Source organism: Oratosquilla oratoria, chromosome 18 (genome assembly GCF_046742065.1).
Source record: "Oratosquilla oratoria isolate Oo_2021 chromosome 18, ASM4674206v1, whole genome shotgun sequence".
NCBI classification, from domain to species: Eukaryota; Metazoa; Arthropoda; class Malacostraca; order Stomatopoda; family Squillidae; genus Oratosquilla; species Oratosquilla oratoria.
In genome coordinates this window covers 15874467-15889466 of record NC_134794.1, presented here as the reverse complement: position 1 = coordinate 15889466, position 15000 = coordinate 15874467, and the positions used below count along the sequence as shown (strand labels likewise).

Here is a 15000-nt window from a genome sequence, read left to right as displayed (position 1 = left end):
AATAATAGTGGGTTTTTAGTGCAGTGCATGTATATATATATAAATATATATACATATATATATATAATATATATATGTACTATATATATATATTATATAGTATATATATATATTTATGTATATGTATATATTTATGTATATATTTATATATATATGTATATGTATATATATGTATATATTTATATGTACATGTATATATATATTCATATATATATACATGTATATACATATATATTATACATATACATGTATGCATATATATATTTATATATATAATATATATATATATGTGTGTGTGTGTATATATATGCATATGTATATGTATATATACATTCATATATATGCACATGTATATATATATATATATATATATATATATAATGTTTATATATATGCATATGTATATATATATATATATTCATATATATGCACATGTATATATATTTATATTTATATGCATATATATATATATATATATATATATATACATAAATATTTATATATATGCACATATACATATATATGTATATATATATATATTTATATTTATGCACATGTATATATATAGTTATTTATGCATATGTATATATATATATATATTATGCACATGTATATATATATTTGTATATGCACATGTATATGAATTTATATATATACACATGGATGTGAATGTTTATTTGTGTACATGGATATGAATTTATATATATGCACATGGATATAAATTTTTATATATGCACATGGATGTGAATGTTTATATATGCACATGGATGTGAATGTTTATATATGCACATGGATGTAAATTTATATATATGGATATGGATGTGAATTTATATATATGCGTATGGATGTGAATGTTTATATATGCACATGGATGTGAATTTATATATACGCACATGGATATGAATTTATATATATGCACATGGATATGAATTTATATATATGCACATGGATATGAATTTATATATATGCACATGGATATGAATTTATATATATGCACATGGATATGAATTTATATATATGCACATGGATATGAATTTATATATATGCACATGGATATGAATTTATATATATGCGCATGGATATGAATTTATGTATATGCATATTGATAATTTATACTGTATATTGACATGGATATGAATTTATATAATGCATATGGATATGAATTTATATATATATACATGGGTATGAATTTGTATATATGCATATAGATATGAATTTATATATATGCATATGGATATGAATTTATATATATGCATATGGATATGAATTTATATATATGCATATAGATATGATTTTATAGGTTTGCACATGTATATGAATTTATGTATATGCACATGCATATGAATTTATGTATATGCACATGGGTATGAATTTATGTATATGGATATGGATATGAATTTATATATTCATATAGATATGAATTTATATGCACATGGATATGAATTTATATATGCACATGGATATGAATATATTTATATGCACATGGATATGAATTTGTATATATTCAAATTTATATAAGTTTGTATATATGCATATGGATATGAATTTATATATATTCATATGGATATGAATTTATATAGATGCATATGGATATGAATTTATATAGATGCATATGGATATGAATTTATATAGATGCATATGGATATGAATTTATATATATGCATATGGATATGAATTTATAGATATGTATATGAATATGAATACATATATGAATATGGATATGAATTTATATATATGCATATGGATATGAATTTATATATATGCATATGGATATGAAAGTATATATATGAATGGATGTAAATTTATATATATATATGCATATAGATGTAATCTTATATATATGGATATGGATGTGAGCTTATATATATGGATGTGGATGTGAGTTTATATATATGGATGTGGATGTAAATTTATATCAATGGATATGGATGTATAATCTATATGGATATGTATACTAATTTATATAAATGGATATGTATATTAATTTATATATATGGATATGTATATAAATTTATATATGTGGATATATATGTAAATTTATATATGGATATGTATATAGATCTATATATGTGGATATGTATATAAATTTATATATGTGGATATGTATATAAATCATATGTGGATATGTATATAAATCATATATGGATATGTATATAAATTTATATGTATGGATATGTATATAAATTTATATATATGGTATGCACATGGATATGAATTTGTATATATATATGGATATGAATTTATATATATGCATATGGATATGAATTTATAGATGTGTATATGGATATGATTATATATGAATATGGATATGAATTTATATATATGCATATGGATATGAATTTATGTACATGCATATGGATATGAATGTATATATATGAATATGGATGTAAATGTATATATAAATATGGATGTAAATATATATATGCATATGGATGTAAATATATATATGCATATGGATGTGAATTTATATATATGGATGTGGATGTGAATGTATATATGTGGATATGGATGTAAATTTATATGGATATGTACATTGATTTATTTATATGAATATGTATACTAATATATATGGATATGTATATTGATTTATATATATGGATATGTATATAGATTTATATGGATATGTATATAAATTTATATATGTGGATATTTATATAAATTTATATATGTGGATATGTATATGAATTTATATATATGGATATGTATATAGAAAGGAGATGAATTGAATCACATACCGGCAGCCAGAAAAATAAAGAGTGCCACTCAGTACTGAAAGGGTTACCTCCATTGCCACGGTTACTCAGTAAGCCGAATAAAATCGTCTGTCGTTAGTAAGAATAAAATTCACAGGTTAGGTCATCGTCCCGAAAGGTATCAGTGTCGGGAGGTACCGCACTGTATAGATGATTTTCTGGTATAACAGCCGCCAGACGATTTTATTCTCTTCTGACACCTCTATCTCGATGTAACCCTTACATACCGAATGTCACTTTTCCATTTGGTCCTGGTTGCCTCCAGGCGATTTTATTTACAGGGATGAAGGCTGAGACTAAGGAAGATGTATATTGTTAGTCACTGCGTGTACAGGGTTGTTGTAAATATCGATTGCTTACTGCAGGTAGAGCTTCCTCCCTCGACGCAGTAGAAGGGGTCCCTTAGGCTCATATGTCTGCTGCTACTGGCCCCCCTCTGTCCTCCAGATCCCCCCCCTCCTCCTCCCACACCCATTCCCTTACTGCTTTTGCGCATTGGTTTCAGATCCTACTCGTCAGCCTTCCTTCCATCTCTCGGTCTGTTTGTGCCTCTCTTGCTCGGAACCCTTTCGATTTTTATTTATTTATTTAGTTATTTGTTTTTATTTTTATAAGGAAAGAATGGTGATACAAGAAACCCTTTGGCCTGTAACGAGGCTGGATGTAAAGAGATGAATAGATGGATAGATCAGGAGAAAAAGGTGGATTAGTTGGTCATTATAATTGCATCGTTGAATTGATGAATGAATAAGTAAATAAAAGAACGGGTAAATAAGTAGTTGATTATTTGATAGAAAAATAGGGAAAGGAAAAGGATTCACAACATTTTGTTTACTGCCCGACTTTTTTGTATCTTTCTACAGTCTCCCACATCTGTGCCCGACTTTGACCATCCTCCTCTCTTTTTGATCTATGGCCAATACCAACTCCCAACCTTTGGCTCTCTCTCACGATCTCCCTCCCTCTCCCACTCTCTCACCCCTCTTCCCGTCCCTACTCTCTCTCTCTCTCTCTCTCTCTGCCATCACTGAAAATGATCACCGGTAGTTTGGAGACGGATGCAAGTAATGATCGTCCGCCTGTGTCCAATGGAGATGACTTAGTCAACAAGAGATGGGGGTAGGATGCATGACACGAATGCTCGTATTGTGGTCAGGGAGAGACTTGTTGGTCCATGACGAGGTAGGTAGGCAGGAGAGAAACAAAAGTAAAGAAATAAACGAACTCGGTGGATGGTTTGGTGAAACGTTTTTTGCTCGACTGGTGGAGAATGCACCAAGACTGAGCTCGTCTGTATGGGATGGGCCATTTATCCTGGCTACCGAGAGGCTATTTCGGTAATGAGGAGATTCAAGAAGACAAATGAAGTGACGCTACAAAGGTGCGGACACGTCCGCTGTTGCAGAGAGAGAGAGGAGAGAGAGATATATGAGAGAGAGAGAGAGAGAGAGAGAGAGAGAGAGAGAGAGAGAGAGAGAGAGAGAGAGATATTCATGATAACTCTACGTACAAAATACGCCATTAATCACAATAAGGATCGTCACCTATACATACATACATACACACATACATACATACACACATACATACACACACACATATACACACACATATACAAGTATTTAGTCCACGCCAAGAGGCATTCGGCTGACCACGACCCAGATCGTCACCTTGTCCTTATGTGCTGTGGCTTCCAGGGTAACTAAAAGTTCCAGTCGTGAGAGGAGGCGCGATCAAACTAATTATCACAGTTTCAGAACGCACGTACACACACACACACACACACACACACACACACACACACGCACACACGCACACACGCACACACACACATTGCCTGAGATCAGAAGCTTCATTTCAGTGGATAAGAGAGCGGGGCTCGCCTTATGTAAGAGACTAAGAGCAGGATTTGTTGGGAGGTGTGTGTGTGGGGGGGGAGGGCGATATGGCTCAACGTCACAAACTCCTCCCATTGGAAGGCTAGGACGGTGCCCCTTACAGAGGGATTTGTAGTGTGGAATTTAATGAATCGTGCCCTTGGTTCAACTTCGCCGGTGACGGGATTCGAACACCCATCCCCTCGACCTTCGCCGCAAGTAACGACGCCCTAATCCACTCAGCAAGCAAACTTCCTTGGGGAGGGGGAAGATGAAACAATTAAACACATGGACACCAACCTTCCCTCTAAGCTGCGTTTATGTGCGCGCGCTCACATGTTTTACAACTAGCGCACATAAAAAAAAATGTGCGCACAAAAGGTTTTCAAATAATACTAAAATCCATTCAATAAAGAAGTTCCACCCAAATATCAACCTATAAATTCTCTAGAAATATGGTAACTTGCCAACCGTCAAACCAATAATTGATTGGAGGTATTATGTAATACAAACTTACAAATTGTGCTTATTTGTTTAAATGATCAGATGGTGACTTGCATGGGTGGGCACGTACTTTCCAGAGAAGGCAAAGTTTGCGCACAAAGAAATTTCTGCGCGCGCGCACACAGCAAAACATTATTGGGAACATTGGTGGCCACCTCCACTCCCTCTCCATCCCCGCCCTCCTCTCCAACTCCCTCTCCCACGCACACCCTCTTCCTTCCTCATCTCCCTCTTCCTCATCCCCTCTTCCCTCCATCCCCTCTCCCCTTCCCCTCCCTCACCCTTGTCCCCTTATCCTACCCCTTTCCCTTTCCCTCCCCTTTCCCCCTTCCGTTCCCCTTTCCCTCACCCCTTCTATTCCCCTTTCCCTCCCTCACTCTCCCCTTCCGTTCCTTATTCCCTCCCTTGCCCCTCCCCCACCCCTCTCTCCCTCTCACCTCCCCTCCCTCTCCCCTTTTTCCCTCTCCCCTCCCCAATCCTCCACCCCCTTTCCCTCCCCCTCAAGTATCACCCACCGATCTCTCCTTCACTATCCACCCCTCCCTCCTCCTTAAAAACGTAGATGAATGAATGGAACGGGTAGATGGTCAAGGTTAGACGACTACTCGAGTTTTCTCTTAAGTGCGTACCGGTTGACTTTTCTGATGTAGATGTGGGTCAGTAAATCGTTGAAATGCGCAGGAATAATGCGCAGTGATAATGCGCATTTTGGAACGCGTAATATCTGCACGTTCTAGTGGCTGGGACGGAAGGTAAGGACACCAGAGCTAATTTCCGTACAGTTGGTAACCCTGGCTACATAACGTTTTCTTTATTTTATTCTATAAGATAATAAAGCAGAGATAGATGAATGGTATTCCTGGTGGAAACATGATTCTATAATCCGTAAAAAGAATTTATTTTTTTTATCCGTATTGCGGACGAGTAAATGCTCGTTTTGTTGTAGATCTAAATGGAGATGGACAGGTTGTCTTCCCAGGCGTACCAACTGTACACATGTCGTCCTTGTAGAAACCCAATGTTGGAGAAGTAGGTCGACCTCAAAAGGAGGAGGAGGAGGAGGAGGAGGAAGGGAGGAGAGATTATCCTATCCGCTTTAGCATTTCCTCCTTCTCCACCTCCACCCTCCAGTTCTTCCACCTCCACCCTCCAGCTCTTCCACCTTCAGGAAAGCTGCAGCCTTTCCTCCTTTCCCCTCACCCTTCCTCATCCATGCGCACTTCCCCTCTGCAGCGCCCCCTTCCCTTCGGGTCTCCCCTCACTCGCTCAAGAGTTGTCTCGCCTCGTTCTCGTCGTCCCCTCGCTGTGACTGTAGATTGCGTCCAGGTTGTCTCAACCATGGACCATTCGTAGGATGACCTTAGTCAGCCATAAAGCACCTTTGTACACTCTCGCCTCTTGTCGCGATCGTTTGCCGTGAGGGAAATTCCTTATTATGTTCCTCGCATGCAGACGAGGTCCGAAGGTGAGGTGTTGTTTTTGGTCGAATTTGTTTGTTTGATATATGCCCTATGTCCCAATCTGTCTCTTGACTGGAGAAGATGATTTGTGTAGTTTGTTTGGCAGTCTGCAGATGATTTTATTCAGTCGAGAGGATTTTACCCGCCCCCTCTCCAGGTAGTGAAGGAATAATTGATTTTATTCAAGCTAACGTCAGGCGATTTTATTCAACTGGAAGGAATTTCTTGGGGATAAAGGTTAGTCTGAACGTGTAACGAGTATGAACGGGAGCAAAAAGCCACAGGGAAATGTCACAGAAAGCAAAAATCACAATTTTGGCTAGGAAAGGTTACATTGGATAAGGTTAGGTGAGGGTAGGTTAAGTCAGAAGAGGTCAGCTCTCATGTGAGGTCTGGTCATGATGTGTGCTTAGACATTTCTTTCCAGTGACTTTTTCCAAGTTAATTTGTCACTTTTCTTTGTAACCCACTGTGACTTTTTCGTAGTTTTGTCATCCTTTTTTCGTCATTTCCCTTGGGTTCATTATAAAGGCCCAGTCACACCAAGCTTACGACCCGTTTCCGACCACCTTCGACCGAAAATCCAGCGATCGGTCGGCAACACAAAACCTATGCAAGGAAGTGAAATGGAAAAATTTAATGTGGTTGATAAGAGGAAAATCTATGTACTGAGGACTATTCAGTGTGTTGTAATATACATATAGATTTATTGATCTAATTACCGACTGCCAGCGACTGCCAAAAACTACCTGCAACTGGCCGCCGGTGGTCGGAAACAGGTCGTAAGCTTGACGTGATTGGGCTGTAAGATACAACATTGTTGAATGGCGATTTTTTTTCTCTAATAAAACAGATTTTACTCTTATGGGGTCCATGATTGACCAAGGACTCCGTCTTCTTATCCAGAGGGGAAAAAAATTCCCAAAGAAATCTACGGATTGCCTCGAGGATAGTTGCCGGGTACCGTTGGGTCCTGGGTGTTGTCCTGTCAGGGGCTGTCGGGGTTAATCTCTTTCTCTCTCTCCCTCTCTCTCTCCCTCTCCCTCTCTCTCTCCCTCTCCCTCTCTCTCCCTCTCTCTCTCTCTCCCTCTCCCTCTCTCTGTCTCTCCCTCTCCCTCTCCCTCTATCTATGCCCTTTCTAAGCATGGAAAGAGGTCACCAGGTCACGTGACCCGCCTCCCAGGTGCCCTGACCTTCGTCGTGGCCTTGTTTGACCTTACCCAAGGTGAGATGCTGATGTCGGGATGACCTCGTTTTGCTTTTCTACTTGGTTATCTATTTCTGTTTTGTTTTTTAAGATTCGTATCATTTTGATTTACTTTCGTTTATTTATCATTGATTCGTTTGTTTATTTAGATTTCTATATCTATTTAATCGGTTGTTCAGATCTATATCTATTTTTTTAATTACTTGTATCTTAATCGTGTAGTTATTTCTTTTAATTTGATTTATCTATGACATTTATTTATTCTTTCACTTATTTATCTGTTTATTTGTATCAGTACTTCTATTTTTTATTGATATTTTTTTAGTTTATTCGTTCATCTATTGATATTTTATTTGTATCTAATTCGTTTAAATATTCGTTTATATCGCTACGTATCGGTTTATTTATTCATTATTTTACATTCAACAACTCAACGGGCCGAAAGGTCTTCTAATGGCAGGATTTTTTTATTGCAAACTGGAGAAATATAAACTTTTTTTCTTTTGAAATGGCTGAACAACGGTTTTGAAGTTATCGTCAGCTGAATAAAATTGTACTTTGGCAGCCAGAAAACAAGAATCTTTTAGGTCGCTTTCGTTATTAAACGTATTAATATTTCTTTTCTATTTTCATCTTTACATTATCCGGTAAGCAAGACCGTAACAACAAAGATGATATTTTCTTAAGAAAATCTAAGTCAAAACATGATTGCTTCATTCAGATGACGGGGTGATGTTCCTGATCTACCTGTCTAAGTTATCTGCCCATCTTTCTGTCTATCTTCATTTGTCCTTTCGTATCTACCCGTATATCTCTATCTTTCTGTCTTCGTCCGTTCTTTTATATCTACACTTATCTCTACTTTTATATCTTCGTCTGTCCTTTTATATCTACCCACATGTCTGTATCTTCATGTCTATTTTCGTCATTTTTTATATCTACCTGTATTTCTTTACCTTTCTATCTTCGTCTGTCCTTTTTATATCTACCTGTATTTCTTTACCTTTCTATCTTCGTCTGTCCTTTGTATATCTACCTGTATTTCTTTACCTTTCTATCTTCGTCTGTCCTTTTTTATATCTACCTGTATTTCTTTACCTTTCTATCTTCACCCGTCCTTTGTATATATATACTTGCATTTCTTTACCTTTCTGTCTATCTTCGTTTGCCCTTTTATATCTACTTGTATTTCTTTATCTTTCTGTCTTCGTCTGTCCTTTTTTTATATCTACCTGTATTTCTTTACCTTTCCGTCTATCTTCGTCTGTCCTTTTATATCCACCTGTATCTCTTTCTGCCCCGTTTTCTTTATATACCAAATGCTTCCTGCTGGGAATCGAGACAAGAATTTGGTTTGCGATGTAATGGAAGGCTCCCGAAAGGGGGCTGGTGGGACTTAATCTTATAATGGCAGTTTAAGTTAATTTTCTTACTTCGAAAGGCAGAGGCTCGATAAAAAAGTATTATTTTTTTACTTGCATGTTCTTACCTGCCTTTCCGCTCCTGTGGGAGTTCCACCAACACGACCAGTTAAGTGACTTCGCACGTCTCGCAATGGGTAATGCGAGTTATGGTTGACATTGCTGTGCAATTTTAAGACTTTCGTATCAGAGGTACAACCCTGTGTGCTGGCAATCGGTACCCGGATCGGTTGGGTTCTCGTCTAGGATCGCTGGGTCTATCTGATGGTATCATCTGCTCTTTTATTGGGTAATTTGGTCACAAGTGTTGTTGAGAGTAATTTGATCATCTTGCCTGTGTCGTCGTTTTACATGAGTTTCGCATTAGGGTTATAAGCTACTGTGGGTAATGATAAAGTAGAAAGTAGTTTTTCTTCTTTGCTTTTATTTATTTGTTTATTTGTCTATATTTTTCTTTCTTTTGTTGGATAGTTTGAGGTTCCTTCCACCTTGTGTGGAATTAGTTCATTACAGAGGATTACAAAGGAGGAGCATACCGACAGGAAAACTTTTTTTGTCCATAACTAGGTCGGATGCGAAAAAAATTATAATAATGATAGATAAATAGGTAAAGTTAAATAATAAACAGGTAAATAGTAAATAATAATAAATTAACAGATAGATAATAATAAATGATAATCAAGCAAATAATAATACAGACAAAAGAGGCAATAAACTAACGAGTCTCTTTCCCCTGCTAATGCCGTCGATCTCACGGGTTATGCTAACGCCACTCACGTTGTCTTCTTGGAGTCTCACAAGTTCCATGAGAGTTGCAGTGAGTCGAGAAGATTTTTATTTCGGTGTCTATTTTATGTTTTTACCCATTCATAATTTTTTATTTTATTTATTCGTTTATTTTTTCCCCAGACTTGTAGATCGAAAGATCTCTTGGCGACACCATGTTTTGGTCACGTGACCCAGTGGTTTTGACCCTGAGGAAGGAGATGCCATTGCTAGTCATGAAACTCTTTCCTCCACTTCTAAGTACTACAGTGTCTGATGTCCGCTGCCAACATTTACGACCCGAACGGGGCTCGTAAGTCGTAAAAGACTCGTTATAGTCGTAAACTTACGGCCCTAAGGTCCTTCAAAGACATCGGTAGTTGTAGTGCTTAACAGTGGAGGTAACTGTACGTAATGTTTACAAACTGTATCAGCCGAGTGGGGATCTTCGCTATTTGCGGCGGGGGTCGAAGTGACGATAGTTCGAACCGTGCTGCCAGCGAGTTGGACCAAGGGTATGGTTCGTTAAATTTCAAGCTACAAAGTCCTCTGTAAGGGGAACCGTCCTAGCACCCTGGTAGGGGGGGAATTCGCGACGTGAAATCGAATTGTCATCCAATTTACTGAGGGTTAAGAACTTGTCCAAAGAAACCTTTGGAGCAAGATCCAAACGTTTATTTGGCTTCCGACACAAGATCCAAACGTTGACCTGAAATTTGACCTTCTCTGGGTCGGACCAGTGATTGCGCCGAGGGGTCTTCTGCCAGTCTTTTGTCGTTTTTAATTTTATTGTGTTTCAAGATATCTTTTGCGGATTCGTGATTATCATTGTCATTGTTATTTAATTGTTAGTTATGTCATTGTTATATAATTATAATTATGTAATTGTTATAACGTTAACAATGATAGTGATTATAACTGTTATTATCATCATTATCAAACAAATCACTAATGATATTTCACAACCGACGGTAACTTACTAATATTCGACTACTGTTACTATCACTACCAATACTACCATAACTACCAATGCTACTATGCCTTACTAACACTCGAATGCATGTACCATTACTACATCTGATATTTTACAGCTGTAAGCATGAATCTATCTAAAATGGGCAAGCCAAACTAAAAATATACACCAGACCAAAATTGTCGAGACAGAATGCAATAGTTGATTATATAAGAATAAACTTTATCCAATCGTAGCCGATTCATTTAACAACACTTTACAATCTGTGACGTTATCGTTACCTGTGATGTTATCTTTATCGTAATCACTGTCTTTATTCCACTCTGGATTATCACTAAATCTGAGCCCGAAGATCGAGAAAGTAACCCATACCTCGTATGAGAAGTTAATTTATTTGACCCCGATCAAGTGTGAGAGGGGCCGAAGGGCCCACTATTATTTGCTACTACTACCGCTGTTACTATTAATGTTGCCCCTACTATTACCATTAATGTTACTGCTATTGCTAATACTCTTACTACCAACCTTATTACTAATGTTGCTAATACTATTGCTACTACTAATACTACTGTTATCACTACTATACCTACTATTGTACTACTACTGCTACTACTAATACTACTGCTACCACTACTATAGTTACTACTATTACTACCACTACTGTAGCTACTACTATTACTACCACTACTATAGCTACTACTATTACTATTACTACTACTACTACTACTACCACCACTTCTATGATAATACTGCTACGATGCTACTACTATTGCTATTAGTATTACTGTTACTACAACTGCTATAGTCGGATAGTTTAATTTCAAAATGCGGAATATTCTGTCTTGTCGAAAATTCACACTATAGTCTTTTCTCAACATTGTTGAGGGAAATATTTTTGTCGGAGCCAAAGAATGTAATCTTTAAGAAAAAACAACAACAACTTAACTTTACAGAAAAAGTAAAACCAGTGTTTTGGGAAGAAGTTACGGTCTTCTGTGAGAGAGGAGATACCAAAGCTGGTACACATTTGTTTATTTTGATTTATTTTTATTTTATTCATTTTTATTTTATATATTTTTATTTGTTCATTTTTATTTCGTATATTTTGATTTATTCATTTTTATTTTGTATATTTTTATTTATTTTGCTGATTTTATGTTCTGGTTTACATCAGACGATTTTATTCTGTTTTGGGCAACTCACGGATAACCACACATTGGTCAGCCCCCCTTTGGAGAACGGACTGTGCTTACCCTTCGTCATGGGGGGGGGGGTGTCTCACCTCAGGTTCCTCGTATTTCATTAACCAGAACTAAATATATGTAATGTACCTTAGAACCTAGAAGCGGAAGTGAATAAAAGACATTGACGCAGATCGTCCGAGGAAGAGAGGGGAGAGGGAGAGGGATAGGAAGGGAGGGAGAGGGAAGGAAGGGAGGGAGAGGGAAGGAGGCAGAGGGAGAGGGATAGGAAGGGAGGGAGAGGGAAGGAGGCAGAGGGAGAGGGATAGGGTTAGGGAGGGAAGGAGGGAGGTGAGGGAAGGGGAGGGATAGGGAGGCAGGCAGGGAGGGAGAGAGAGGGATAGAGAGAAGAGAGGGGGGGAGGGAAAAGACGAGCGGACATGTTTTCTTCCTGCAGGAAATGGTTTGGAAAACCCCATAAAGAAGAAATTCTTTCTCCAGGCAGACGGTAACATGACTGTGGAGGTGCAGGGAAGGGAGGCAACCTGGCGGACATTCGAATGTGACCCATGTTGGGTCACAGTCATGAATATACTGTACCTCATTCCGGAGTCCTTAAGTACCTATGTAATAAGGGTGGTTTTGGTTTGACGATGTTTTACTGATACAACAACAGGGAAATGTACGTTTCCATAGGCTTGGCATGTTTTGGGTCACCTTGCAATGTCTCCGTAGGGTGCCATTGTTGTTCTCATGGCACTTGGGTCCCAGAGCAACTCTTTATAGCTGTCGCCAGACGATTTTATTCAGCTGAGGGGGGAATCTTTGGGCCCCAAATGATTTGGGTATATGTTGCTTAGCCTTTCGAGCTAGGTAGGGAATAAAGTGTTTTTTTTTTGTACCTTCTAATTATGTTGCTATTGCTATTAGTTTCAATTCTGCAGCTACTACTATCAATTAGCGTTATTACTACCTTTGCTATTACTACAGCTACCACCGCTTCTGTTGCTACTACTGTCGCTCCTACTGTCGCTACTACTGTCGCTACTACTGTCGCTACTACTGTCGCTACTACTGTCGCTACTACTGCTACAAATAATAATACTACGATGACGTCATTCGACGGACTAAATCTCTCTCCATGATGTGGAGGAATAATGAATCGACATCAGATATAAAGGCCAAACAGGACCATGTCTCGCAAAATCTGCAAATGATTCCCGTGACCGCTACTCGCCTCCCCCTAATCAAGCGAAAGGCCCATTGCGCCGCTCTGCCTCTCATTCGTGACCTTTGACCTCTGACCTGTGACCTTTGGCCCCATGGCATTGCTTCATTGAGGTCTGCCGCCTGGCCTGGACACCTAAACACCACCTGGACACCTACTCCGCCAGCTGGTTCTTGGCTGGCTCGGGTTTCGAGAGGACGGACTTTATGGGGTTTATTATGGCTAAGAATTATTGGTGCTTTCAAATGGGGAGATCTTTTGTTAGAAATTGTCTTTAAGCTCGATTTTGTGGCGCGCACACACACACACACACACACACACACACACACACACACACACACACACACACACACACACACACACACACACACACACACACACACACACACACACACACACACACACACACACGGATCGAAGGCGCATTGGTAGCGTTCGCAATTACTAACCCAGCGTTCCGGGTTCAAATCTCGCCCAGGGCTGAAATAATTTCAGTATCACAGCGCTGGGAGTCGTTACTCCAACTCTTATGGGCGGGGAGTTTGTGTGTGTGTGTGTGTGTGTGTGTGTGTGTGTGTATGTATGGTGTGTGTATTTACCTAGTTTTACCTAGTTGTATTTTACGGTACGGGAGCTATGCTCGTTGTGACCCGTTTTCGTAACTCTCCACATCCAGTTTATTCTTGAACTCGTGTATAGTTCTGGCATTTACTGTTTCACTGTTCATTCTGTTCCAGACATCGATCACTCTGTGCGGGAAACTGTTCTTTTTCAGGTCTCTTCTGTAACTGTCCTTCTTTAGCTTCTTATCGTGTCCTCTTGTTTCTCTCTTGTCCCATTTCAATAGGTCATCTCTATCGAGAACTTCCATCCCTTTCATAATTCTGAAGATGGTCAACAGGTCGCCTCTTTCCCTTCTCTGCTCCAATGTTGACAGCTGTAATTTCTCCAATCTTTGTTCATATGTCAAATTTGATAGTGTGGGTGCCATCTTTGTCGCCGCTCTTTGGATTCTTTCTAATTTCTTTGTTTTTCTTTGTGCTTGGTGCCCACATTGATATAGCATATTCTAGTTTCGGTCTTATCAATGTAGTAATTATTTTCTTAACCATCTCTTCATCCATGTAGTCGAAGGCCACTTTCATTGATCTTAATAAGTTGTAAGTCTCTCCGAATAATTTATTTACATGTTTGTCAGGTGTCAAGTCACTTGAGATGATTACTCCTAGGTCCCTCTCTGAGTTTACTTTCTTTACCTCTTTGTTTCCAATCGTATATTTTCCCGAAACTCTGTTTTTGCCTCTTCCAAATTCCATTATAATATATTTCTTGATGTTGAAGTTCATCTCGTATTTCTGGCTCCATTCCCATCCTTTATCCAGGTCATCTTGTAGCGATCTGCAAACTTCTTCTGTTTTCACTTTCTTGAGTAATTTGTCATCGTCTCTCTCTCTCTCCTTCGCCCGAATTCTTTTGTGTGTGTACGTGCGTGTGTGTGTATGTGTGTGAGGTCACAGCATTACCCATAGATCGGTCATACATGAGCTCTGGCCTCTCGTCTGGGAGGGTAGTAGCTGTCGAACACGTGATCCAAGACCATGGTGAAACACACACACACAAACACACACACA

At 38.2% G+C, this 15000-nt stretch overlaps 1 protein-coding gene across 6 annotated transcripts in view; it reads left to right on the top strand.

Annotated features, from left to right (window-relative positions):
* Positions 1–15000, top strand: part of LOC143035081 (vesicle-fusing ATPase 1-like) — a 151721-nt gene that overhangs the window by 56731 nt on the left and 79990 nt on the right. The window contains exon 1 of one of the 6 annotated variants that reach the window (XM_076201593.1): positions 6555–6599. The exons of the other annotated variants lie outside the window; for them this stretch is intronic. Coding sequence (XP_076057708.1) covers positions 6570–6599 — 30 coding nt within the window. The 5' untranslated portion in view covers positions 6555–6569. Of the gene's footprint in view, positions 1–6554; positions 6600–15000 lie in introns of those variants that run through there. 6 annotated transcript variants of the gene reach the window in all.